Raw genomic sequence first — 27213 nt, 5'->3', positions numbered from 1 at the left:
TGGAGAATGGTTTGGTTTCTTATAAATTAGAGTCAATTCTCTATATAATTTGGAAATGAGGCCTTTATCAGAACCTTTAAGATGTTTTCCCAGTTTGTTGCTTCCCTTCTGATCTTGTTTGCATTAGTTTTGTTTGTACAAAAGCTTTTTAATTTGATGTAATCAAAATTTTCTATTTTGTGATCAATAATGGTCTCTAGTTCATGTTTAGTCACAAATTTCTTCCTCCTCCACAGGTCTGAGAGATAAACTATCCTATGTTCCTCTAATTTATTTATAATCTCGTTCTTTATGGCTAAATCATGGACCCATTTTGATCTTATCTTGGTATACGGTGTTAAGTGTGGGTCCATGCCTAATTTCTGCCATACTAATTTCCAGTTATCCCAGCAGTTTTTGTCAAATAATGAATTCTTATCCCAAAAGTTTTAGGATCTTTGGGTTTGTCAAATACTAGATTGCTATAGTTGACTATTCTGTCTTGTAAACCTAACCTGTTCCGCTGATCAACTAATCTATTTCTTAGCCAATACCAAATGGTTTTGGTGACTGCTGCTTTATAATATAGTTTTAGATCAGGTACAGCTAGGCCACCTTCATTTGATTTTTTTTTTTCATTAATTCCCTTGAGATTCTCGACCTATTATTATTCCATATGAATTTTCTTGTTATATTTTCTAAAAATAGTTTCTTGGAAATCTGATTGGTATAGCACTAAATAAATAGATTAGTTTAGGGAGTATTGTCATCTTTATTATATTCTCTTGGCCTATCTAAGAGCACTTAATATTTTTCCAATTAAAGTCTGACTTTATTTGTGTGGAAAGTTTTTTGTAATTTTGCTCACATAATTCCTGACTTTCCTTAGGTAGATAGATTTGCAAATTTTTTTTTAAATTTAATAGCCTTTTATTTACAGGTTATATGTATGGGTAACTTTACAGCATTAACAATGATTCGCAAATATTTTATGCTGTCGACAGTTATTTTGAATGGAATTTCTCTTTGTATCTCTTGCTGTTGCATTTTGTTGGTGATGTATAAAAATGCTGAGGATTTATGGGGATTTATTTTATACCCTGCAACTTTGCTAAAGTTATAATTATTTCTAATGGCTTTTTAGTAGAATCTCTGGGGTTCTCTAAGTATATCATCATTCATCTGCAAAGAGTGATAGTTTGATTTCCTCATTGCCTACTCTAATTCCTTTAATCTCTTTCTTGACTCTTATTGCCAAGGCTAGTGTTTCTGATACAATATTGAATAATAATGGTCATAGTGGGCAACCTTGCTTCACTCCCAATCTTACTGGGAAAGGTTCTAATTTTTCCCCATTGCTTATGATGCTTACTGATCGTTTTAAATATCTGCTCCTGACTATTTTAAGAAAAAGTCCATTTATTCCTATACTCTCAAGTGTTTTTATTAGGAATGGATGTTGGATTTTATCAAATGCTTTTTCTGCATCTATTGAGATGATCATATGGTTTTTATTAGTTTGGTTATTGATATAGTCAATTATGCTAATAGTTTTCTTAATATTGAACCAGCCCTGCATTCCTGGTATAAAACTTGGTCATAGTGTATTATCCTGGGGATGATTTTCTGTAATCACTTTGATAATATTTTGTTTAAGATTTTAGCATCAATATTCATTAGGGAGATTGGTTTATAATTTTCTTTCTCTGTTTTCAGCCTACCTGGTTTAGGTATCAGTACCATGTCTGTGTCGTAAAAGGAGTTTGGTAGGACTCCTTCAATCCCTATTTTTTCAAATAGTTTATATAGCATTGGAGTTAATTGTTCTTTAAATTTTTGGCAGAATTCACATGTAAATCCATCTGGTCCTGGGGATTTTTTCTTAGGGAGTTGGTTAATAGCTTGTTCTATTTCTTTTTCTAAGATGGGACTGTTTAGGATATTTACTTCTTCCTCTGTTAATCTGGGCAAGCTATATTTTTGAAGGTATTCTTCCATTTCATTTAAGTTGTCGAATTTATTGGCATAAAGTTGGGCAAAGTAATTCCTAATTATTACTCTAATTTCCTCTTTGTTAGTGGTGAGTTCTCCCTTTTCATTTTTAAGACTAACAATTTGATTTTTCTCTTTCCTTTTTTTAATCAGATTTACTAAGGATTTGTCTATTTTGTTGGTTTTTTCATAGAACCAACTCTTAGTTTTATTAATTCAATAGTTTTTTTATTTTCAATTTTATTGATCTCTCCTTTTATTTTTAGAATTTCAAATTTAGTGTTTGACTGGGGATTTTTAATTTGTTCCTTTTCTAGCATTTTTAGTTGCAAGCCCAATTCGTTTACCTTCTCTTTCTCTATTTTATGCAAGTCTCTACAGATATGAAATTTCCCCTTATTACCGCTTTGGCTGCATCCCACACATTTTGGTATGATGTCTCGTTGTTGTTTTCTTGGGTGAAGTTATTAATTATCTCTATGATTTTCTGTTTCACCCAATCATTCTTTAGTATGAAATTATTTAGTTTCCAATTATTTTTTCGTCTTATTTCCCCCTGGCTTTTGGTTGAATGTAATTTTTATTGCATCATGGTCTGAAAAGGATGCATTTACTATTTCTGTCTTACTGCATTTGATTTTGAGGTTTTTATGTCCTAATATATGGTCTATTTTTGTACAGATTCCATGAACTGCTGAAAAGAAAGTGTACTCCTTTCTATCTCGATTTCGTTTTCTCCAGTGATCTATCATATCTAACTTTTCTAGTATTCTATTTCCCTCTTTGACTTCTTTCTTATTTATTTTGTGGTTTGATTTATCTAATTCTGAGAGTGCAAGGTTGAGATCTCCCATTATTAAAGTTTTGCTGTCTATTTCTTCTTGCAGCTCTCTTAATTTCTCTTTTAAGAATTTAGATAGGACACTTCTTGGTGCATATATGTTTAATATTGATAATGCTTCATTATCTATGTTACCCTTTAGCAAGATATAGTGCCCTTCCTTATTTCTTTTAATTAGATCAATTTTTGTTTTTGCTTGATCTGAGATCAGGATGGCTACCCCTGCTTTTTTGACTTCACCTGAAGCATAGTAGATTTTGCTCCAACTTTTTACCTTTACTCTGCATGTATCTTTCTGCTTCAGGTGTGTTTCCTGTAAACAACATATTGTAGGATTCTGGCTTTTAATCCATTCTGCTAACCCCTTACTCTTTATGGGGGAGTTTACCTCGTTCACAATTATGGTTAAAATTACCAATTCTGTATTACTTGCCATCTTGTTAACCCCTGTTTATGCTTTTTCCCCTTCTTTCCCCCTTACCCTCCTTCCCAGTATTAAACTTGTGAGCACTACTTGCTTCTCACATCCCTCCCTTTTTAGTATTCCTCCCCACCCTCTGCCTTAGAGTTCCTCCCCCATCTTAATCCTTTCCCTCACAGTTTCCGTATTCCCTTCTGCTTAGCTATTTGTTTTATTTTAAAGTAATGTGTTATCTATAAAATCTTGTGCTTCCTAAATAAAAGTTCTGACATTTTTATCAGTTTTATTATTTGAAACTGATTTTGAGTAAAAAATATATAGCATTACTTAGCTGAATCCCAGAATTGAGAAGTTGGTCTACCTTGCTACCTAACTTGGAATCTTCTTTATAATGTGTCTAGCAAGTGGTTGTCTAGCTTTCACCTAAAGATCTTAATTAAAGGGAATCAACAACTAGCTGAGGCATCCTATTCCATTTATGGACAGCTCTTAATTGTAGAAGGTTTTTCTTGTGTCGAGCTGAAATCTGCTTTTTCTCGATTTCTTCCAATTTGGTTGAACAGAACAAATTTTAAGACACTTGAAGTTTGCTCTCATGAATTGCTAAGTCTTCTTTTTTCAGGCTAAATAACTTGTTTCTTTCATCTCTTCCTTTTTTAAAAAAGTTGTTATATGTTTGAGGTCTTTAATGTCTGTGGACATTCTCCAGCTTATCAACCTTCTTTTTCCAATACAGTGTCTAAACTTAATGCAGTTTGACCAGATCAGGCTAGAACAAGGCCATAACTATCCTCTTCGGGTTATCTGGTCTCTCTTGGTCATGTTTTTGATTGATCTTGAACTTGTAACTCCCTGAAATTCCCCCATCTTTTTCATATGGATGATCTTACCTCATCTTGTATTTTTGAGCTTATTTCTTGAATCCAAGTGAAGTTTTGCTGGTTTATATTTATTTTAGTTAGATTTTGTCTTATAAGATGTGCCAAGATATTCTAAACTGTTGAGATTATTTATTTATTTATTTATTTTATTATTACAGTTTTTTATTTACAAGATATATGCATAGGTAATTTTTCAGCATTGACAGTTGCAAATCCTTTTGTTTCAACTTTTTCCCTCCTTTCCCTTTACCCCTTCCCCCAGATGGCAGGTTGACCAATACATGTTAAATAAGTTAAAGTATAAGTTAAATACAATATATTCATACATGTTCAGTTTTTTTGCTGTATAAAAAGAGTCAGACTTTGAAATACTGTACAATTAGCCTGTGAAGGAAATCAAAAATGTAGGTGGGCAAAAATAGAGGGATTGGGAATTCTACGTAGTGGTTCATGGTCATCTTTCAGAGTTCTTTCCCGGTGTGGCTAGTTCAGTTCATTACTGCTCTATTAGAAATGATTTGGTTTATCTCATTGTTGAAGAGGGCCACGTCCATCAGAATTGATCATCATCTAGTATTGTTGTTGAACTATATAATGATCTCCTGGTCCTGCTCATTTCACTCAGCATCAGTTCATGTAAGTCTCTCCACGCTTTTCTGAAATCATCCTGCTTTTCATATTTTACCGAACAATAATATTCCATAATATTCATATACCACAATTTATTCAGCCAAATGATGGGGAGGTTTTTTTTTAGGGTTTTAACTCTGTAATCATCTAGGATTTTTATCAAATATATTTTTATCATAGATCATCTATACCTTCATCTAAGTAATTGATAAAAATGTTAAAAGAACACAGATCAAGAACAGATTTGGGGGTCACTCTACTCTGGAACTTTTTCCACATTGGCATAGACTACTTTTTGGGACTGCTTATTCAGCTAGTATCAAATCAACCTAATTTAATTTCATTTGATCCATATTTTCCCATCCTTTCCACAAGGATAACATAAAATCTTTGTCACATGCTTTGCTGAAATCTTGGTAAACTCGACAATATTTCTCTTATCTATCAGGCAATAACTTCATTAAGAAAGGATATTATATTAGTTTGCCATGACTTCTTAATGAAATTATACTGATTCTTTATGAGCACTATTTCCTTTTCTGGCTGTTCATTAACTATTCATTTAACAACAGGCCCTGGGATTTTGCCAAGAGTTTAAATCAAGCTCACCAATTTGTAGTTTACAGATTCTTTTCTCTCTTTAAAAAAAAAAAAAAAAAAAGGTTTATTTGCCTCTGGTCATTTAGTGCCTCATTCCTTATCTTTCAAAGATTCCTCAAAATTTGCCATTATTCACATCCATCAGGTTTTTTAGCATCCTGATAAAGATTTTTCTGGACGTAGCTAGCACTTGAGCTCATAAAAGACAACTAATTACTTTCTTATCTTCTCATTTATCTTGGGTTTCAACTATTAGTCATTTCTGTTCTGTTTTTCTTGGTGGAATGCACTGGGTCTATGAAGCTGTCTTTGCTGTAGATACCCCCTTTATAGATGTATATCACAACCTGTTCGTGTCATTCATGTCATTCAGCCTATGTGACTCTTGTCCATGTCCTCCTTTAAATTCTCAGTAGGGAATCTATCCAATGTTGTGTGAGTTTTCTGCTAGTTGACATTAGTTGGATTCCCATGTCATGTACTTCTTATTTTTGCTGTGTCATCAATCCATCTGTTATGTTTTACAGCCGAATATCTTTCTGACGACATCTTTATGCTGCCATTTCTGTGCAATTCTTGGTTACTAACTCAATTCCGTAGTGTCTGAAAAGAGCAGTAAGGGGTGTATTCAAGAGATGTTGAAAAGTGAACTAATCTTGGCAAGAGTTCTGACTGGCAAGGGTCAGGGAGGGAGAGTGAGGAATGAATCCTAGGTTATGAAACCCGAAGAATGGTGTGTTCTCTTCAGTAATGGGGAAGATGGCAGGAGGGGGGGGGTGGTTTGGGGAGAAGATGAGTTCTGGTTTGGCCATAATGAGTTTAAGATGTTCATTGGACATTCAGCTGGAGATGTCTGAAAGACAATTGTAGTGGCAAAATCACAGCAGAGAAAGTAGGGCAGGAAAAAATAGATTTTTAGAATCATTAGCATAGAGATGGTAATTAAATCCATGGGAGCTAATGAGAAAACCAAGTGGAGTATAGGAGAGAGGGATGAGAGAAGAGGGCAGGGCCCTGGATAGAACCCAGACGGATACCTATGGTTAAGAGGACATGAGATCATGGAAGAGGATCCAGAAAAGAAAAGGGGAGGAGGACTGGTCAGATAGGAAAACGGAGAGAGTATTTGTCCTAAAAATTTAGAAGAGAATGTCAAGGAAGAGAGAGTGATGAAAAGTGTCAAAATCTTTAGAGAAATCAAGGAGAATGGAGGTGGTGAAAAGATCATTGGACTGGAAACTAAGATCATTAGTAACTTTGGAGAGAGTTTCAGTAGAAAGATAAAGTTGGAAGTTAATCTGTAAAAGTGTAAGAAGACAGTGAGAGGAGAGAGATTGAAGGAACCGAGTAGAGACTTTCAGGTTGCTGCTTTTACTAGTAATCCAAGTTATTTTTAAAAAAAATATATTTTAAAAATACAATGACTGAATTTGAAATTTATTTTTAGGTTGATACTTCAATCAACTCGAACAATAATAATCAGCAGAATAATAAAGAAAATTGTACTTTCAGGGAAAGTAGCAGCAATAATGGTAAGAAAAAACATGATATTGAGGAAGTAGAAACCCCTCAATATCATACCAGTGGGGTTGACCACACTTTATGTAAACAGATCAAGTCTTCCAAGCACTGAGTATTCAGGTATGTTGGTAGGCTAATAACCACCACCAAGGATACATTCCGGAAACAAAGGACATTTATTGGGATTATCAACTTGAATATTGAAAATCTCTGAGAAAGGAAGATGACTGGGGTTAGATTAAAGAAGTTCAAGAACCAGATCATCGAAAAAGTTGATATGAGTAACTTGGAAAGTAAAAGATAACAACAATGAATATAGGGATAAATAAATTATGTTTTTTTTTAAAGCAATGCTTATTGAGGGGTGAAGATAAAAAAAAAAAACAAACTATGTGGAAATAGCTCTGGGGAATATGCCAGCTTTCTCCTCTTGATTCTGTGTATAAATATGGCTTTCAATGTCAAAGTTATGAGGTATGTAGTATTCTCATGGGAAAGCCAGGTTGTAGCTAAAGCTTATAGGATAAGGTTAGCTGAAACATTAAAGGATATAAGGGAGTTTGAGAATAGGATGGGTTTTCAAAAGACCATAATGAATGAGCTAAGGAGACTGATAAACTATGGTTGATTGGATGTGGGGAAGAGGAAAGCTGATCAAAATAGAAATGAGGGTTCGAAAGGAAAAGGTATGGAATATAGAGTTTTCATTGAAGATAGTAAGACTTCATGATTGGGACTAGGAAACTAGATATGTTGGCACTATGGGAGGCTAATTCATCTGGCAGAACTTAAATAGTAGAAGAATTTGAAGAGTTAACTTTGCTCAAAGTTTTAGATGGAATATGGTGTTTAGAGCATGCCTCCATGCAATCTCACCCAGGTGAACTTTGGAGCTTTTGAATGGGAAGGATAGCTGATATATAGAATATGTGGAGAGAAATGGGCAGGAATTAGGGTGAGAAACATGGAGGGAAAGTTTCAAAAGCTACCTTCAAGGAAATCAGTAATTTTGATCTTTATGGCTTGAGAAAATTTCTATACTGAGATAATCATGTATACATCAAAGTATAAAAAATAGTCTTAGTATGAAGTATTAGAAAATATTAGTTATTAAAATGCTGTTATATATTAATTTACTAGAAAATATTTTATAAACTTTTACACAAATATAAAAAGGATCTGTAATTTTTAGTAGGTCCTGTGTAAAATGCCAACTATTATTATTGTTAATTTCCTCAGCATAGGGAACTCCCTGTGTGGGCCTTCCATTTGTAGCAATGTATATTGCAATCCATTTATAATTCAGTAGATGAATGTTTGAGAATTGCATGGAGGCAGGAGAGGTTAAGTGATTTATGCTGGTTCACATAGTAAATGTTAGAGAGAGTATTTGAATTGCCATCATCATGGTAAATAATGATGAAGAGTACTTATCTAACCCAGTAATCTCTCCATGATGACAAATTGCTTCTCTTCACAAACCTTTGTTTAATTAAATTATATGATAAATATAACTTATTAGTATAATTTGTTAATCATGTTCATAATAACAATACAATAATATGGTGTTTTAAGCTTTGTATTTAAAAAAAACTAATCCTCTGTAGTAGAGATAGTCTACTTTATAGAGGAGTAAACCTGAGGTTTAAATAGTTAAATGGAGCCAGACACAAATCCAACACTTTTCTGCTTCTTATATATGAATTTTGACTTAGTTTTTACTTAATTTTTGAAAGGCTGAATGTTCTGTCATTTTTGTTTTTGCTTGATTACAAGAACTTAATTCCAGTTTGAATGCTTCAGAAGATGAATATGAAGTTCAATATTTCAATCTCTTTGATATGCCTCAGGAATTCCTAAACCAAGTGAAAGAAGGTAGTATGGTGCAGATTCACTGTGGGCCACAGTACAATGAGACAAATTTCAGTTATGTTTATCTTGCTGTCTAGTAGCTGTATAAACTGTGTGAGATACTTTTAAATACCTGATTTTTAGACCACCCAAGTCGACACAAGCTGAGAATGTTAGGAATGGCAGTGGGGAATTAGAGATAGTACATTGGATGTATTAAGTGTTGCAGTACCCATTCATTAATAGGGCTGATCTTCTAGGAGACTCTTCCCTTTCAAAAAACAAAGTGGCCCCATTAGGGGGAATGTGATTGCATCTTTTAGACTTCTCTCAGAAGCTGTGAATTTGTTCTTTCACATAACAATAAACTCCTGCTTATCTATGCTGGGAAGGTTTAAAAAAAAACCCCAAAGTGGTTCAATAGTTGATTATTTCCCTGCAAGGTTATTATTTTTAATCATATTTAACTTTAAATTTGAATAATTTTAAAGGCCCTAAGTGACACCAATTTAGAATTTAATGTTAAAAATGAAAAATCAAGGAAATTCCTGGGTAAGTGAAACATTCTCCTAAAGTTTTTTTTTTTTTAAAGGTTTCTTTGTTCACATGTAGAACTTTATTCTTTGTAGCAATAATGATGGCTAATATCTGTATAATGCTTTGTGGTTTGCAAACCCTAAACCTTACAGATGACGTAGTTGGGTCTTGGAAGTAATGTGACCATTAATCTCTTGCTGATGGTGATGTAGCTTATAATAAGCCTCAGAAGCAGGACTCCAATCTATGTCCTTTGGCTTATGTTCATGTCTTATTTCCCTTACCATATCTTAAGCTTCTTGAGGTCAAATTCTGTTGTTTTTTTGTTTATAAAATGAGGGGGCTAAACCTAGATGATTTGTTCCAGTTCTAAAAGCTAAATAAGCTTATTTTCCATATCACATAGATGTTTCCAAAATAAAAGAAACAGATCAACAACTTAAGGAAGCTGTTAAAAAGATGAAGAGACTCGACAAGCTATTGGTGGAGAAACAATTTAAAGAGAAAGAAATTAAGAAGCAAGGCCAAGAAATGAGAACAAAGCTGTGGGAAGAACTTCGGGTAAGAGGGAAATGACAATTGTATGACATGTGAGAGGTGAAATTCTCTAGCGAAGGGAAGGTATGATACCTTCCTGGCTATGCTAATGAGAAGTAGAATGTACTTGAGGTGGTTTTAAAGATATATTTTATTTTATTCTTTGAGAATGAACAATTGGCTATATCTATATTCTGGTTAATAATAGATTGTCATATGCCTGACCCTTAATAGCAAAATTTGTGTTCTGGAGTACTTCTGATAATGAACACAAACCTGACTTACACTGATAAGTATTTTATTCATGGTTATAAGGATGAATGGTATTGCCTAAATTCTGGAGTGAATAGACTCTAGGATGGAAGTGGGACATCTTGGTCTTAAATCTGGGCAGGAAGCTCTGCTCATTCTACATGGAGTTTAAAGTTTGATTAGTGAATAGTAGCCAGGTCAAAAAAAGATGTAATCCTTAATGACTATTATTTGTGTATCAGCTGTGTAAACAGTTAAGAAAAATGTGACATGTGATAGGCATTTTATAAGTCATCATCTTAAGTAGGCTAAATTCAATTTGGTTTCAGTTGTCTTTTAAGTAAATTGAACCTAGATAATTTTGTTATGAAATTAAATATAGGAAAATTGTGGCCAAATAGAAATGATGTTCATATGTTGTTGAGTTGGTAGAATTTGGTTTGATCACGTGCTCAAAGGAAATAAGAAATATTTTTGCGAGCTATCTAATTTATTGAAATTCAGTGAAGACCATAACAAGTAATAAAACCAACCCTAGCTTATGAAACATTATTTGTTGCAGAGGATGAAGAGGCAATGAAATTCTATGAATAACAACATCCTTCAAACCAAATCTACATATACACAGATATTTTTTAAGGCAGTCATAGGAGAGTAGTATAGCAAATCATAAAATAAAATTCAGGAATAAGAAAAGAGGTCAAAGGCTGTACTTAGAAGTCCCTTGTTCTTATAGCATAAATAATTTATTCAAGAAGAAAGTTTGAAAACGATGGACTGAATACTGAATAATAGTACAGAAATGGAACTGATTGTATTTTAATAGACAGAAAAATAACAGGTTACTACTATCAGCATCTATTCTGGTGCTTGTGGATATTGAATGGACTAAAAAAATCACAGGTTACATATATATATATATATATATATATATACACACATATATACATACATATATGTATATATGTGTATATATATAAAATTGAAGTTTGTAATTACAGATTCATAGACCTATTTTTATGAGAATGATCTATATACATATTGTGGGTATTCTTGATGAAAATAACACAGTATTTCATATAGCATTTTCTGTATCAGACCCTAGCTTCAGTTACATAATGGACAGTGTTATTGGACTTAATAATATATAATAGGGTAGTGAGGGTTGGGAAGTGGTATAAAATATAAGAAAAGTTGAAAAGTAGAACTAGGTCATGAAAGGCTTTGAATTCCAACAAAACATTATGTATCTGAACCAGGAGATATGATAGAGAGCCACTGAAGTTCATTAAGTTCTGGGTTCGGGGGGAAGAACGTGGTATGTGGGGAGTGACATGGATCTCTACTTTAGGAAAGTTAATTTGGTAACTAAATGACAAACTTGAATAAGGGAAACTTGTGACAGGCAAGAGATGAGAACCTGTACCAGAGTTGAAGTATCAGAGAAAAGGCGGCATATATTGATAGATGTTACAAATGTGAAATCAACAACAGACCATGGCAGCAGATTGGATGTAGGAAAGAGATTTAATGAAGGGTTGAGAATGAAATCTAGTTTGCAAATCTGGGGTACTAGGAGGAGGAGGATGGTGCCCTCAACATTTGGGAAAATTTGGAGGTTGGCAGGACTTAGGGAGGAATGAATTTAAATTGCATATTGAATTTAAGATGTTTAAAGGACATCTAGTTAGAAATGTTTACCCTTTGACAGTTGGAGATGTGAGATTGGAGGTAAGCAGATAGATCAGGCTGGATAAGTAGAATTGAGAATCGTCAGCATAGAGATAATTGAATCCATGGGAACTGATGGGATAATGAAGTGAAATAGTAGTAAGAGAGGAGAGAAAAGGGCTGTGGAACCTTATGGAATAGCCATGAATAGTAAGTATAATCTGATTAAAAATCTAACAAAGGATATTTAGAAGAAGTAGTCAAGTAGTAATAGGAGAACCAGGAGAGAGTAGTGTCCCAAAAATCTAGAGAGAAGAGTGTTCAACAGTGTCAAAACCTGAAGAGGATTGAGAAAAGGCTATTAGATTTAGCTGCTAAGAGATTATTAGTAACTGAACATAACAGTTATGGTGGAATGATGAAGTCAGAAGTTGGATTGGAGAGAATTAAGAAAAGTGTGAGGAGAGGAAATGGAAGGAGGTACCTGTTGTTGTAGGCAGCTTTTTCAAGGAGTTTAGCCATAGATACACATACACACAAGTATCTCAAGATCTAGACATGTGTAAAGAGCATAAAGATTTTGATAATGGAGCAAAAAGTTAATTTCATGCATTCATTCCCATTGAAAACAGTAGAGGGCATAGGGAAAAGGAGATTTTTCCTTAAAATAATAAGCAGCATCTATCTTATAACCATCAGCAGCCATAATTTATAATGGAGAGAAGCTGGATGGGGATACATTCCCATTAAGATCAAGAGTGAAACAAGGTTGCTCATTATCACCACTATTTTTTAATATTGTACTAGAGATGTTGGCTTTAGCAATAAGAAGAGAAAAAATAAAATAAAGGAATTAGAATAGGCAATGGGGAGATAAAATTACTATTACTCTTTGCAGATGATATGATGATATATTTAGAGAATCCTAGAAAATCATTCAAAAACCTACTTGAAATAGTCAACAGCTTTAGCAAAGTTGCAGGATATAAAATAAACCCACACAAATCATCAGCAAAGCCCCGCAGCAAGCGCTAGGAAGATAAATTCCATTTAAAATAACTGTAGACAAAATAAAATACAAAGGTGTCTACTTGCCAAGATAAACACAGGAACTGTATATATGAACACAATTACAAAAAATTACTCACATAAATGAAGTCAGATCTTAACAATTGGAAAAATATCAGTTGCTTATGGATAGGCTGAGCTAATATAATAAAAATGACAATCCTACCTGAATTGGTCTGTTTTTTCACTGCCATATCAATTAAACTGCCAAAAAATTATTTTATATAACTAGAAAAAAGTAACCACAAAATTTATCTGGAAGAATAAAAAAGTCAAGAATATCAAGGGAATTAATAGGAAAAAAAAAAGCAAAAGATGGTGGCCTAGCACTACCAGACCTAAAACTTTATTATAAATCAGCGGTCATCAAAACCATGTGATACTGGCTAAGAAATAGGGTGGTGGATTAGTAGAAGGGGTTAGATAAACATGACATAATAATCAGTGACTAATAGGAATCTAATATTTGATATACCCCCAAACTTCAGCTTCTGAGATAAGAACTCACTATTTCATAAAAGTTGCTGGGAAAACTGGAAAATATGTCAGAAACTTGGCATAGACCTACTTGTCACACCCATGCCAAAATCAGATCAAAATAGGTATATGATTTGGGCATAAAGGGTGATGCCATAAGCAGATTAAGACAGCAAGGGATAATTTAACTATCAGATCTTTGGAGAGGGAAGAAATTTATGACCAAAGAAAAAGTAGAGAACATAATGAAATGCAAAATGGACAATTTTGATTATATTAAAAAGGTTTTGCGTAAACAAAACTAAAACAAGAATAAAAGGGAAGTACAAATCTGGGGAAAATTTTTAGTTAGTGTTTTTAATAAAGACTTCATTTCTAAAATACATAAAAAACTCACATTTATATGAATACAAATCATTTTGCAGTTGATAAATGGTCAAAGAATATGAATAGACAATTCTGAGATGATGAAATCGATAGTCATATGAAAAAATACTCCAAATCACTATTGATTAGAGGAATGCAAATTAAAACAACTCTGAGGTACCACTTCATACCTCTCAGATGGCTAAGATGAAAGGAAAAAGAATAATGATAAATGTTGGAGAGAATATGGGAAAACTGGATCACTAGTGTATTGTTGGTGGAGTTATGAAGTGAGCCAGCCATTCTGGAGAGCAATTTGGAACTATGTTCAAAGGTCTATAAAGCTGTGCATAACTTTTGACCCAGCAGTACTATTACTGGGTCTGTATCCCAAGGAAACCATAAAGGAGGGAAAAGGACCCACATGTGCAAAAATGCTTTTTAGGAGCTCTTTCTGTGATGGCAAAGAATTGAGAAAAATGAATAGGTGATCATTAATTGGGGAATGGCTGAATAAGTTATGGTATATGAAACTTATGGAATATCATTGTTCTATAAAAATGAAAAAGTTAATTTTAGAAAGGCCTGGAAAGATTTACATGAACTGATGCTGAGTGAAGCAAGCAGAGTTAGGAATATGTTGTACACAGTAACAGCAAGATTGTGTGATGATCAACTATGAAAGACTTGGTTCTTTTCGGCAATTCAGTCATCCAAGGCAATCCCACTAAACTATGGATAGAAAATACCATCGGCATTCAGAAAGAGAACTATGGGAGAATTGAATGTAAATCAACACATGCTATATTCACTTTTTTCTGTCTTTTTTTCTTCTTTTGTGTTTTTTCCCTTTTGTTCTGATTTTTCTCTCTCGACATATTTCATGAAGCAATAAAGAAAATATATATGTGGGGAAAAAGAAATCTGCTGAAAAAAAGTTAATTTCATTTCAGCATTCACTGGTGGATATAATCACAGAGAATACAGAGAAATTTTAAGTTCAGCTCAGGCCTCGAGGATATCTTATGGAAAGAGGGGGATTGATGGTAAAAGGCCCTTCATATGCTCTTCTTTTTGTATGACACTGATGATTTGACTACTGGGGCTGACAATAGTGTTTAGGAACATAGTTTGATGTGGGGTCAGGGGTTATGTGTCAGATTTCTAAGGTACAAAGAGGAACTAGCATTAGAGCCTTAATCATGACAAAAATAGAAGCATAAACTTCATCCTTGCCTCTGTTTTTGGATTGATGATGGTTTTATTTTGAATGCTATCAGATCTTTGCCTCCAGTCTTGACTTCTTAGCCAAACTCTTAAGCCCCTAAGTTCTGACATTTGAATTCGTACATTCTAATCTTTTTTTGTTCCTCTTTTTATCTAAATTTCCAGTTATAGAATAACCTTAGCTTTTTATTCTCATTTAGACTCTAATGTCCTAAAGAAAAAGAATATTAATTTTGATCCTGTTTCTTTCACAATACTTAGCATAGTGTTGTTCATATAGTAGGTATTCAATAAATTCTTGTTGAGTTAACTATTTTTTACATTTTTATATTCTCTTTTCTCTGAAATACTGATGCTTGCTCCTTTCTGCTTATTGCTTCCAAACTGGACTTATACATTTCGGAAGAGAACTCCTAAGGTCAGAGGAAGAAACACTGTGATATTATTTTTGAATAAGTTCTCCTACCTCATTTGGTTTCAGTAGAAATAATACAATTAATAAGTTTTTGAAAGCTAATATTTTCTTTGAAGTAGGAGTGAAAAGGGATCACCCACCTATAGTATATGAAAATAACAAATGTCTAATTGGTCAAGGCACATTGTATATTTTAACATACAAACCTGGACCTGGTAATTTGTTTATTTTCATTTATACTCATTGATTTTCTGGGAGTTTCAGTCAGCCTACAATAAAATTTGGTCAATGGTTGTATTAATTTTTAAAACCATGAAATTTTTGTAATTTCAATCAGAAATCTAAGTTATTCATTAGTTTTAGACAAATTTAGACAGATAAATTATTTACTTGACCTGAAAAGATAATAGTCAATAAAATGAAATGCTAATTACATAATAGAGAAATATACCTTACCTCCATTGGAAATCACTGGCATAAGATTCTCACAATGGCAGAAAAATTGCTAAAACAATTATTAATTTGTTATTTCAATTTTTAAAAGATTGTAATTCCTTCATTTTTTGAACTATTCTAGAAAGGTTGTTATTATTTTTAAATAAAATGAGTATGGTTGTCCTATTTCCTATATTCAGAATTTCTCTTTCTTTTATTAGACTATCAAAACTTTTGATGTCATACAGAGTAATGAGGAGATAGAAAATACCAAAAAATTTGTGAGTCTGGCTGCTTCTTCAGAAGGGACAACTGGTGAGTAAAAAAAAAAAAAAAAAAAAAGACTGAAAAAAATGTTATGTAGAAATGAATTTGAGTCAAATATGCACACAAGTAGACCCCCAAATTGAAGACAATGCTAAATTTCATTTAGAAATGAGTGAAAATAAAGAAGTAAAATTTCCCCACCCAAGTTCACAGTTCCCCTGAAATCTATCCACAGGAATCTGTTGACCCCAGATTAATAGTCCCTTTATGGAGATGTCCTGTTAAAGCAACTATGGACTAGATTAATCTTGACCAAAGCTTGCTGCATAGAATGGTGATGTTTCAAGATCTTATTTGAGTAATGAAGATTTGCCTTTGTCAGAAAGGCTTCACTTAAATCATTGGAATATGGCTCCTGATTGGCATATTTTATTTTAGAATATGGCATACTGAAATTGAATTTGCTATTGTTGTTAGACCATTTGAAATACTAAAATAATGCCTTTTTATATCAACGTGATAACCAAGTGGACTTAAATACAGAATTTTAATTTGAGAGACTTTGTTTTTAGCAATATATTTGCTGGACTATGTTAAAAGAGAGGCTTACACAACACATTTTTTAAAAAAACTCTTTGTAATCCCATTTGGGGTTTTCTTTGTCAAGACATTGGGGTGATTTATCATTTTATCTTCTCCAGCTTATTTTATAGATGAGGAAAATGGCAAACAGGGTTAAGTGACTTGCCCAGATTCACATAGTGTCTTGAGTTCAGATTTGAATTCATGTCTTCCTGATTCCAGGCCTTTCACTCTCTATTATGGCACCTAGTTGCCCATGTAGTTTTTAGTCTTTTAAAGTTGAACAACTTATCAGGGCTATTGAAAAAACTAGTGCTAAAGGCTAATGGTTGAAAATCTGATCTCATGAGGTACCTTCCAAGTTTGTGATGTAACTTTTTCTTAGAACCCAGAGAACTTCTTTACTGTAAGCAAGAAATCTGGACCATGACAGTATGACATGCAGAATTTTAATAAAGTGTCATAATTTCTAGTTTAGAAACAGGGTTTAATTGTTTACTTCTTTATCTAACAGGCAACTCTTTCTTGAAAGGTCAACTAGGGTGGAAGAAGGGGGTAGTGACAATGTTCCTCTCTCCCCCTCACCCACAAAAAAGAAATGACAAGAAAAAAAAAGTAAAATATTAAAGAAGAAATAAAAATGAACAGAAGGAAGTTTAAAAAAGGACAAAGATAAGCCTGGAAATATTGATAGTACAGTGTCAAACTTAATATGTGCCTCAAGAACATGAGATTTCAAGGTTAACATACAGATCATTTTTCTGTTCTTTGTACATATATGAAAATGTTCATATTTATTTATCTTGTCAAATTCACAATATGGAAAGAAAAAGTTTTTTAAAGGTCATTAAATATTTCTTGCATACTCTGTCAGATGGTTTTCTAAGGACAGATGATTCCCTACTAATTTTGAACAACATTTTCAGTTACCATATTCACAATAATACTAATCTGTGTTCTTTTTCAAATCAGTAGAAAGCAATCCACAAAATATGTATGTTTTTGAAGACTAAGAAAAGAATGGTTTTCATGTTTGACTTAAATCAATGGTCTTCATATTTATGTGCCTTTTAAGCTACATTTGCAATCGCAGTTAACCCAGAAGAGCTACATGACTTGTTGTTTGCCTTTTAGATGACTGTGATATATTCAAAAGTTTGAAATCAAAAGTTTTAGAGGGTGGTAGGCTGCCCAGAAAAGTTCTTTTGAATTGTAGCCTCTGCATTTCCTATTAAAATGCTCAGATCTCCGTAGATTGGATGAGATTTGGGATAGATTCTAAAAAAAGAGTTATTGGTAAAGACTATGAGTAAAGATATTAATTTTGTTTTTCGTGAGCTTTTGTGATCCCCTACTCTCAGTGGCTGTCCTGCTTTCATTGTGCTGAATGTTTCACCCCTATGGAGAATAAAAATTGTTCTGCTGACTGTTAGAACTTAATGAGAAACTGACATTTCCTGCTGCTATTTACATCACAATATAATTAAACATTTATATTTTGATACACATATATGATTTTATATGGAGAAAAGTACACATATATTTTTAAAATCCCAGATATTTTATGGTACCATGAATGATCTTTCCTCCCTCTAACAGTGAAGAAATGAAGTACTTAATACTTCTCACATGTTTATATGTAAAAGGTGTCCAGCAGGTGGCAGCATCAAATTAAAATTCTTAAAATCTCTAAAATTGAAGACAATTTCGTTGTGAACAAAATAGAGAAGATTCCCTGATAGTTTTCTTACCCCTTTTCGACTTATGGAGAAATTCTATGGTGAATATTTTTCTTTGCTTGATGCAGTTTTCTTTGACATTCTATCAGTATCCACTTATTGCTACATCAATAATAGTAATAATAGCTGGTTTATATAGTGCCCTAAGATTTGCCAAGTGCTTTACATGTCATCTTAAATGGCTTGTGCCTATAGAGCAGTTTCTGTAACTCTTATTTTAGCTCACTTAAAAACAAAACCAAGCCAAATCTTTTCAATCATGTTTTTTAGACATAAAAATTCTACTTGCATTCTCCATCATGGTTTGAGGATGACATGTTAGCTCAAAGACTATATTACTAGTGTATACTTTGGCAGCTTCAGCCATTGTAGGAAGGCTTTCTGTATAGTACTTTTTGCTAAGGGAGCCTAGGTAAGTGTAAAATTAAAAAAAGAACATTGTTGTAGAATTCAGTGCCTAGATTTAAATTCTTATTACCTGTATGATTTTGGGCAGGTCAACACCTCTAAGGGTTTTGGAAGTTCTTTTAGGCTCTAAATCTGTAAATCAAAGAGAGGCCTGTCAGGTTGGATATTAAGAAATAATAGCTCACCTTTATATAATACAAAGTCCTTCCCTTACAACAACTCTGTATAATTATTTTTCTAATGAGAAAATTTAAGATTAGGAAAAGCTAAATGGTTTTCTTAAAGTCATGTGGCTAGTACATGACCATGTGCCAAAACTTGAGCCCAGATCTTTTAGCTCTAAATATAAGATGCTTTTCTTTATGTTATGCTTAGATTTAATAATATGTGAAGTATTAACTGTGAATGAAAAATATCATCATGGATCTTATGGACTGATTTTTAATTCTCTTTGGGGATTGATAAATTAAAGATAATAATTTCTAATTTGCCATTGGAATTTTGAATTAGAATATAAATACCTCATGAACATCGTTGAAAAATTTTAATATGCAAATGTTAGCCAATAATTACTTGTGAATTCTTTAAAAAGGATAATTAGAATTTATAACAAAGTTTTTCTAGATTTCTGCTGTCTCAAGTAGTGTAGCCTCCCTTTGCCATGGGCCCTTGAAAGCTGCCACAAATTTAAAGCATAAGGACCAGGAGATCATTATATACTTCAACAACAATATTATATGATGATCAATTATGATGGACCTGGCCATCTTCAGCAATGAGATGAACCAAATCAGTTCCAATGGAGCAGTAATGAACTGAACCAGCTACACCCAGCGAAAGAACTCTAGGAGATGACTTAAGAACCATTACATTGAATTCTCAATCCCTATATTTTTGCCTGCCTGCATTTTTGATTTCCTTCACAGGCTAATTGTACAATATTTCAGAGTCCGATTCTTTTTATACAGCAAAATAACAGTTTGGTCATGTATACTTATTTTGTATTTAATTTATACTTTAACATGTATTGGTCATCCTGCCATCTAGGGGAGTGGGGGGGGGGGGGAAGAGGGGAAAATTGGAACAAAAGGTTTGGCAATTGTCAATGCTGTAAAATTAACCATGCATATAACTTGTAAATAAAAAAGCTATTAATTTAAAAAGAAAAGAAAAGAAAAAAAATTTAAAACATACTTTGGATCAGGGATTATAACTTATATGCTCTCAGTGGATTTTCTTTGACCAGATAAACCAAAGGGCATTCTAGTTTAGAGCAAAAGGTACATTGAAAAAATAATTTTATTAATATTTTGTTCTTATATCACCTAGATTTTCCAATATATCCCTTCCTAAAGTGTTATCACTTTACAAAGAATTTTTAAAGATCCATTTCAGCAAAAATAATCAATAAATTGAAAGGGTAGGACATTTTATGTAGTATTCCACATATCTTTTTTCAGAGGTCAATGATAAAAAGAAATTTCCCATATACATTAAAATATTTATAGCAGCACTTTTTCTAGAAGCTGAAAACTAGAAATAAATTTATCTGTCAGTTAAAGAATGGCTAAACAAGTTTTGGAATAATAATAGCTTACATTTATATAGTCCTTCCAAGTTTACAGAGTATTTTACATAGACTGCTTCATTTAATCCTCATAACAATCTTGTGAGGTAGGTGTTATTATTCCTGTTTTATAGTCAAGAAAACTGAGGCTGACAGGTGAGTTATTCAGAGTTACAACAATTAAGTGTTAGAAGCAGGATTATATCTCTTGACTCCAAGTTTATATAGTCCTTCCAAGTTTGCAAACGTATTTTACATAGATTACTTCATTTAATCTTCATAATAATCCTGTGAGGTAAGTGTTATTATCCCTATTTTATAGTCAAGGAAACTGAGGCTGACAGAAGATAAGTGAGTTGTCCAGGACCATACAGTTAGCATTAGAAGCAAGATAACTGTTTTCTTGATTCCAAGTCCAGTGTGCTCTATCTACTATGCTACCTAGCCACTTGTGATAGCATTATGGTACATGAATATGAGTCTCATGATACTGTAGGAATCAGTGGTTATGATGAAATAATAATTAATATTTGTATAGCACTTTGGGATTTGTAAAGTATAATTCATCTATGTTATGTCTTTTGATCCTTATTACAACTCTTTGAGGGTAGGTACCGTTATCGCCATTTTACATTTGAGATAATGGAGACAGAAAGAGCTTAAGTAATCTTTCAAGTAAGTAAATGAGGCTGAATTTGAACTTGGGTTTTCTGAACTCTTAGGCTCAAATGCTGTCTCTTATTTTATCACCTAGCTGCTCTAGAGAAACATGGGAAGACATAAACTAGATGGAAAAACATGAATTTAATTAGCCTAGCAAAATAAATGACAACAAAAAACTATATATATATATATATATATATATATACACACACATTGAAATGCTTCTCCTATAGACTTCTATATGTTAGTGAGAAAGCTTGTATGTGAGGAGAGGGCACACAATATAGGGAACCCACATCATTAGGACTGCGTCCTAATGGGGGACTGCGTCATAGTTTGAATCCTTTCCCAATCCTTTCTCTAACACTACTTGCTCACTTCTTCCTCCTGTAGAACCCTTGACTTTGGTAGTGTGGTGATGATACCAGACAGCTGGGGGTTGCTGCTGTTTATTCTTTGTTTTCAAAGATGGCTATGATATATCAGGGAGGTGCTGGCATGACATTCAAGTGAATTAGACTTAAGTGAGAGAGAGCAAGATCACCAACCTTACTCTATCCGCTGGAACCATCTGGATCCAGTGGCAAAATCTAGATCAGAACAACTGTAGATGGCCCTGGATGTAGTGGGAGATCTTGGCCTTTTAAAGCTGTCTTTCCAAGGTCTCAGTTTGACTGAGGAATCACCCATTCAGTGTTTAAGGCTAGGTAGGAAAGAAATGAAGCAAAGAGTGGCATTTTTTTTTTAACAGACTCTGTTTTTATGATAGGAAGGAACCAACTCAGAAAGATATCAGCTAAAAATAGGCTTACTCTCCCCTCTACTGATAAGTGTATTGAATTTATCCTTCCAGAATAGTGTAGGACCTTCTTTATAATCTCCTATACCAATTTTCCATAGATTGGGCCTTTTATGCTTTAGGGAAGGAAGGCAGTCCATTGATAATCTCAAAAATGGCCTGCACGAATTTATGATCAAAGAAGAACTAGAGATAATATTATGAAATGCAAAATGGATAATTTGATTACATTAAATTAAAAGTTTTTGCACCAGCAAAACCAATGAAGCTAAAATAAGAAGGGAAATAGAAAGCTATAAACAAATTTTTAAATAGATTTTTTTAATACATCAATATAATAAAATCAGGTAGGAATTACATTTTAATCTTTTCCACAGTATTCAAAAGTGGTTTTGGTCATATGATACAGTGGACAATGTGTTGAATACCTGGTAAAGAATCAGACTGATTAAAGCTGGAAAGGACTTCAGAAATCATGACACAAGGGACAGAGCCCTAAATCTAGATGAAATCTTTCCTATGAACATATTGTGAATTCCTGTATGATGTTAGCTAAGTCCTTTTAAACTCTTTGAACTCTTCAAGTTTTTTATCCAGAAAAATGAGAGGCTTATACTAGATCATCTTGAAATATGGAAACACATTTTTACAGCCACTATTTCTGATAAAGGCCTCATTTCTCAAATATTTAGAAAACTGAGGCAAATTTATAAGACTACAGGTCATTCCCCTATTCATAAATTGCCAAAGGATATGAACAGACAATTTTCAGATGAAAAAAAAACCTAAAGCTTTCTATAGTCATATGGAAATGCCAATTAAAACAACTCTTAGATATACCACCTCACACTTATCTGATTGATTAAGATGACAGGAAAAGATAAAACTATTGGAGAGAATGTAGGAAAACTGGGACATAATGTCAGAGGGTATGTGGGAAAACTGGGATACTAATCCATTATTGGTAGAGTTGTGAACTGATCTCTGGAGAGCAATTAGGAACTATGCCCAAAGGGCTATTAAACTATATATATCTTTTGATCCAGCAGTGCCATTACTGGATCTGTATCCCAAAGAGATCATAAAAAAGGGCAAAGGATTCATAAGTGCAAAAATATTTGTAGCCGTCCTTTTTGTAGTGGCAAGGAATTGAAAATTGAGTGGATGTCCATTATTTGGGGAATGGCTGAATAAGTTACGGTTTGTGAATGTTATGGAGTATCATTGTTCTATAAGAAATGATGAGCTAGCTGTTTTCAGAAAAGCCTGGAAAAATTTACATGGAGGTGATGCTGAATGAAGTGAGCAGAACCAGGAGAACTGTACACAGTAGCAAAATTATGCTATGATCAACTATGATAGACTTAACTCTTCTCAGCAGTGTTGTGATCCAAGAGAATTCCAATTGAGCTGGAAAATGCCACCTGTATCTTGAAGGAGAACTATGGAGACTGAATACAGATCAGAGCATACTATTTTTACTTTGTTTGTTTGCTTGCTTTTTCTTTCTTGTGGTTTTTCCCTTTTGTTCTGATTTTCTCTTTCACAATATAACTAATATGGTAATATGTTTTAAATGATTGTACATGTATAACCTATATTAGATTGCTTGCTATCTTAAGGGAAAGGAAGGAGAAGGAGAGAGAGGACAAAACAAATGAATGTTGAAAACTATCTTTCCATAGATAGAAAAATGTTTGAGAGGGAAAAAAAGAATGGCTTTCCTGATTTCTTAAAGGGAAACTGATCAGAATATATAAAAAAGGCATTTTTCCTACCACAATTTGTTCATAGCATTGTATTGACTGACCTATTAACAGAGGTCTCTAAAAAATGTTTGTATTACATTGCCTGCTTGTTTAGGATTTTTGTATTTGGAAATGAAAGATTTTAGAGATCATTTATTCCGACTTCATTCTACAAAGGAGGAAACTGAGGCTCAAAGAGCATAGATACTTATAGAGTGTGGAGCTACTGTACCATCATGTTTATGGGGAAGAATTTCTACTGGATCTTGGTCTGAGGTGAAAGGGGGGAAGATCCATGAGAATGGTCCTCTAGGGTATGTAGCATACCAAAAGAGTGACTTTCATAGTGTCATAAGATAGTCTATGGTAGAGGTAGCTATCTATGATGGACTAGATTTTAATTCCTGGTCCTTAGACTCTTAAGTCTAATATTCTCACACTCACACTCTGCCTCAAACTAGTTTGGAATTTGAACATTCAATTCAATTCTGTATAACAATTCAATCTGTACAATGCAAATTGGCAAAATCTTTGAAGGTAACATTTCTTGAATTCTGCTGCAAGATGTTTTTTCTTTAGAGTTTAAAATTAAGACATTTATTCATACCATCTTAAAATTAGGTCTTCCACTGAAACAAATTCACATTTGTCATTTGGTATTACATACAACGAATCATCATAAATTAGTGGAGAAATTAATGGGAAACCAGATTTTTAGTATTCAAAAAAAGTACAAGTTAATTACTTTCCATGTAGCAATTCAGTTAAATTGAGCACTCAAAAAATATTGCTAAGTTTTGTACTATTGGGCTTGTTTTATTAAATAGCTAAGACTCATTAATAATCAGTAAAACCATTTGCATGCTGAAGATTAATGACCTGAGTCCCTAAAAGCATTTTTCCCCCTTTTCATTAGCTTAAAAAAATCATTCCACCAGTCTGATTTATTCGATTAATTTGATTAGTAAACTACTTTTCTTCACAGAATTTCAATGTAATCCACAAATCAGTGTTATCTAAAATAATGCATGCTTACCCTACACCAATAAGTTTAGTTTTATATTTTATCTTTTTAGCCTCTGGCATTTTTCTTTTACTTCCTTTCTTTGTCTGCAATAAGGGACTCTTAATCATTTTAGTGTCATGGATGCCTTTGGCAGTCTGGTGAAGCCGATGGAAGTCTTCTCATAATAATGTTTTTAAATATATAAAATAAAATTTATAGGACTATAGAACTATACATTGAAATGTAATTATAAATATACTAAAAGTTCCAACTTCATGGAACTCAAGTTAAGCACCATCAAATGATCAGTCATGGAGTGTGTCTGAACGGATATGACTCTTAGGTCCTATGACAATATAAGAGCTATGTTATCTGGAGCAGAAGCATTTTTATATTTCACCTTTGGTAAATGTCTTCAGAGTTGTATAAGGAACAGTTTGTTATGGCATTAGTAATTTTTTATGTGTATATATTTTATTGTATCCTTGAAAGATAGAAGTATATGGTTCTTAAATTCCTATGCCAATGACAGAATACATGACACCCAGGGGGTGGGGAGAGCTGCTTAGTCAAAATAGTCATAAATGCATTGTTAAGCTGAATCTGGGAGCAAATTAACATGATCAGTGCCCAGCTTCAGAAGTATCATAACACCACAATTGTAGGCCCTTCCAGACAATCCAAGGTCCTGAAATTGCTCATGTTTCTGGATATTCTGATCACTCTCAGAGGAATGACCACCAGCCACAGTATATATACATGAATAGATTATCATTACCTTTGTTCATCTGGAGCACTAAGGTTTATAGTACATTAACCATAAGACCTAAGTGATAATCAAACAAACACCAAGATGGAGAGACCAAAAGAGCCCAAAGCTCTTAGCTATCAGTCACTCTCTCCTATGGGGCAGTAGATGAGATACTTAGTTTGGGAATCAGGAAGACCAGGGTTCAACTGCTACCTTAGATACTAATAGCTGTGTATAGCCCTGGGCAAGTAATTAACCTTTCTGTATCTTAGCTTTCTCATTTATAAATTGAAGGGGTTGGATTGCTTTTCTTTAAGGTCCTTTCCAGCCCCAAACTTAGGATTCTATAATGATTGCCAAGGAAAGATATGATAGACAAGAACAGCTTCTATCTGGGATGTGTGTAGTTGCAAAATTTTATGGAGGATTTCCTGTTTCCATGCTTTTGTGTTGATTCATGGACTTATTTATGGACTACATTGCCTTCTCACCTCTACCTCATAGCTTCCCTCAAAGATGTTGCTCAAATACTTAATTTTTACATGAAACTATTTCTGATTTTTCCAACTGTGCTAGAGCCCTTGTCTCAAACTGCTTTGCATTTAACCACTTTTGTAGTTATTAGATTTATTCTTGTTACATTTTTTATCTTCTATTTTATCACACATACTATATATACTACATATATGTATAGCATATATATATATGTATATATTTAAATAATTGTCTCTCATTTTTGAGCTCTTTGTGAGAAGAAACAGCTTCATTTATTGTTTTTGTATCTTCATTGGCTAGAACAGTGCTTGGAACAGTACCTGGAACCTTATGAGTGATTAATGCTTGTTGATTGATTGATGAATAAAAAAGTTAATTGAACTACTCAAGATTCTAGATAAAAAAAAAACCATCACAAGTGGGATATTTCAAAACTCTACCTTTCAAGTCAACAAGCACTCACTAATCATCTACTATATGCCAGGCCCCGTGCCAAGTGCTGAAAACATAAGAAGGGAATAAACATTTTTTAGAGTGACTACTGTTTCACTTGATTGTTACAACAATCTTACAATGTGGGTGCTGCTGTTATCCTCATTTTATAGTTAAGGAAGCTGAGCCAAACAACATTTATTATCGAGCCCCATTTTACAATTGAGGAAAGTTACACAATTAGTGTCTTACCCAAAGTCACACAGTTGCCAAGTGTGTGAGGCTAGATATGAACTCATTTCTTCCTGACTCTAAGCCTGTAAGTTTTAGTATTGGAAGAAATAGGTTCAATAGATACATATAGGGAATACAATGGATTTATTAGAAAATTGTAGCTCATGAGAATTTAATAGGAACTGAGAGGTTAGGATATTTGGAAGAATGTATGCATACATACATACATATATATGTGTGTGTACATATATGTGTGCGTGCACACATACACACACAATAAAAGGATGTTTGTTCATTTGGCTTTCTCTTGTGAACCAAAGATGGATTGTGGTGGCCTATTGACGTGTATATGTCCTTGGAAGAATGGCTATTTTTGAAACAATAAATTCTGATTGATTAACAATTAAATAATTTGATTAACAAAGAATAAATATTGGAATGAGGGGATGAACTTATTCTAATGAAGGGGGAATGGGTGAATATAGTTTTGATTATGTCATTCATTCATTCTTCTTTCTTAAATCTCTACCTAGACTTCAGTCAGTCTTGGCAATGTAGTGAAAAGGATCCCACTCAAGCCTGAGTAGAACACATGGACTTCCCCACTTAGTTGGGAGGAGGAGAAAGTTAATCCAATCTCATAGTAATGTCCTTCAGATGTGACTGAATGAGGCTGATTTCTAAATGAGGAAATAGAAAGGGGGAAAACTTTATGCATAATTCAATAATTGATTATTATTTTTATCAGAGTAATTGGGTCTTTTACATATGATCACTTTATATTATTGCTGTGACTATGTATATTATTCTCTTGGTTCTGT

The 27213-nt window shown here is 33.3% G+C and overlaps 1 protein-coding gene across 5 annotated transcripts in view; it reads left to right on the top strand.

The window, feature by feature from the left end:
* Window positions 1–27213, top strand: part of FSIP1 (fibrous sheath interacting protein 1) — a 251619-nt gene that overhangs the window by 12596 nt on the left and 211810 nt on the right. For 4 of the 5 annotated variants that reach the window (XM_031952071.1, XM_031952068.1, XM_031952073.1 and 1 more), the window contains exons 3-6: window positions 6792–6876; window positions 9660–9814; window positions 15258–15269; window positions 15923–16016. In XM_031952071.1, coding sequence (XP_031807931.1) covers window positions 6792–6876; window positions 9660–9814; window positions 15258–15269; window positions 15923–16016 — 346 coding nt within the window. The remainder of the gene's footprint in view (window positions 1–6791; window positions 6877–9659; window positions 9815–15257; window positions 15270–15922; window positions 16017–27213) is intronic. The other variant, XM_031952072.1, reaches the window with a different exon arrangement.

The sequence above is a fragment of the Sarcophilus harrisii genome, chromosome 2 (assembly GCF_902635505.1).
Source record: "Sarcophilus harrisii chromosome 2, mSarHar1.11, whole genome shotgun sequence".
NCBI lineage: Eukaryota > Metazoa > Chordata > Mammalia > Dasyuromorphia > Dasyuridae > Sarcophilus > Sarcophilus harrisii.
The sequence above is the reverse complement of the archived record's forward strand: the minus strand, read 5'-3'. Positions and strand labels throughout refer to the sequence as shown.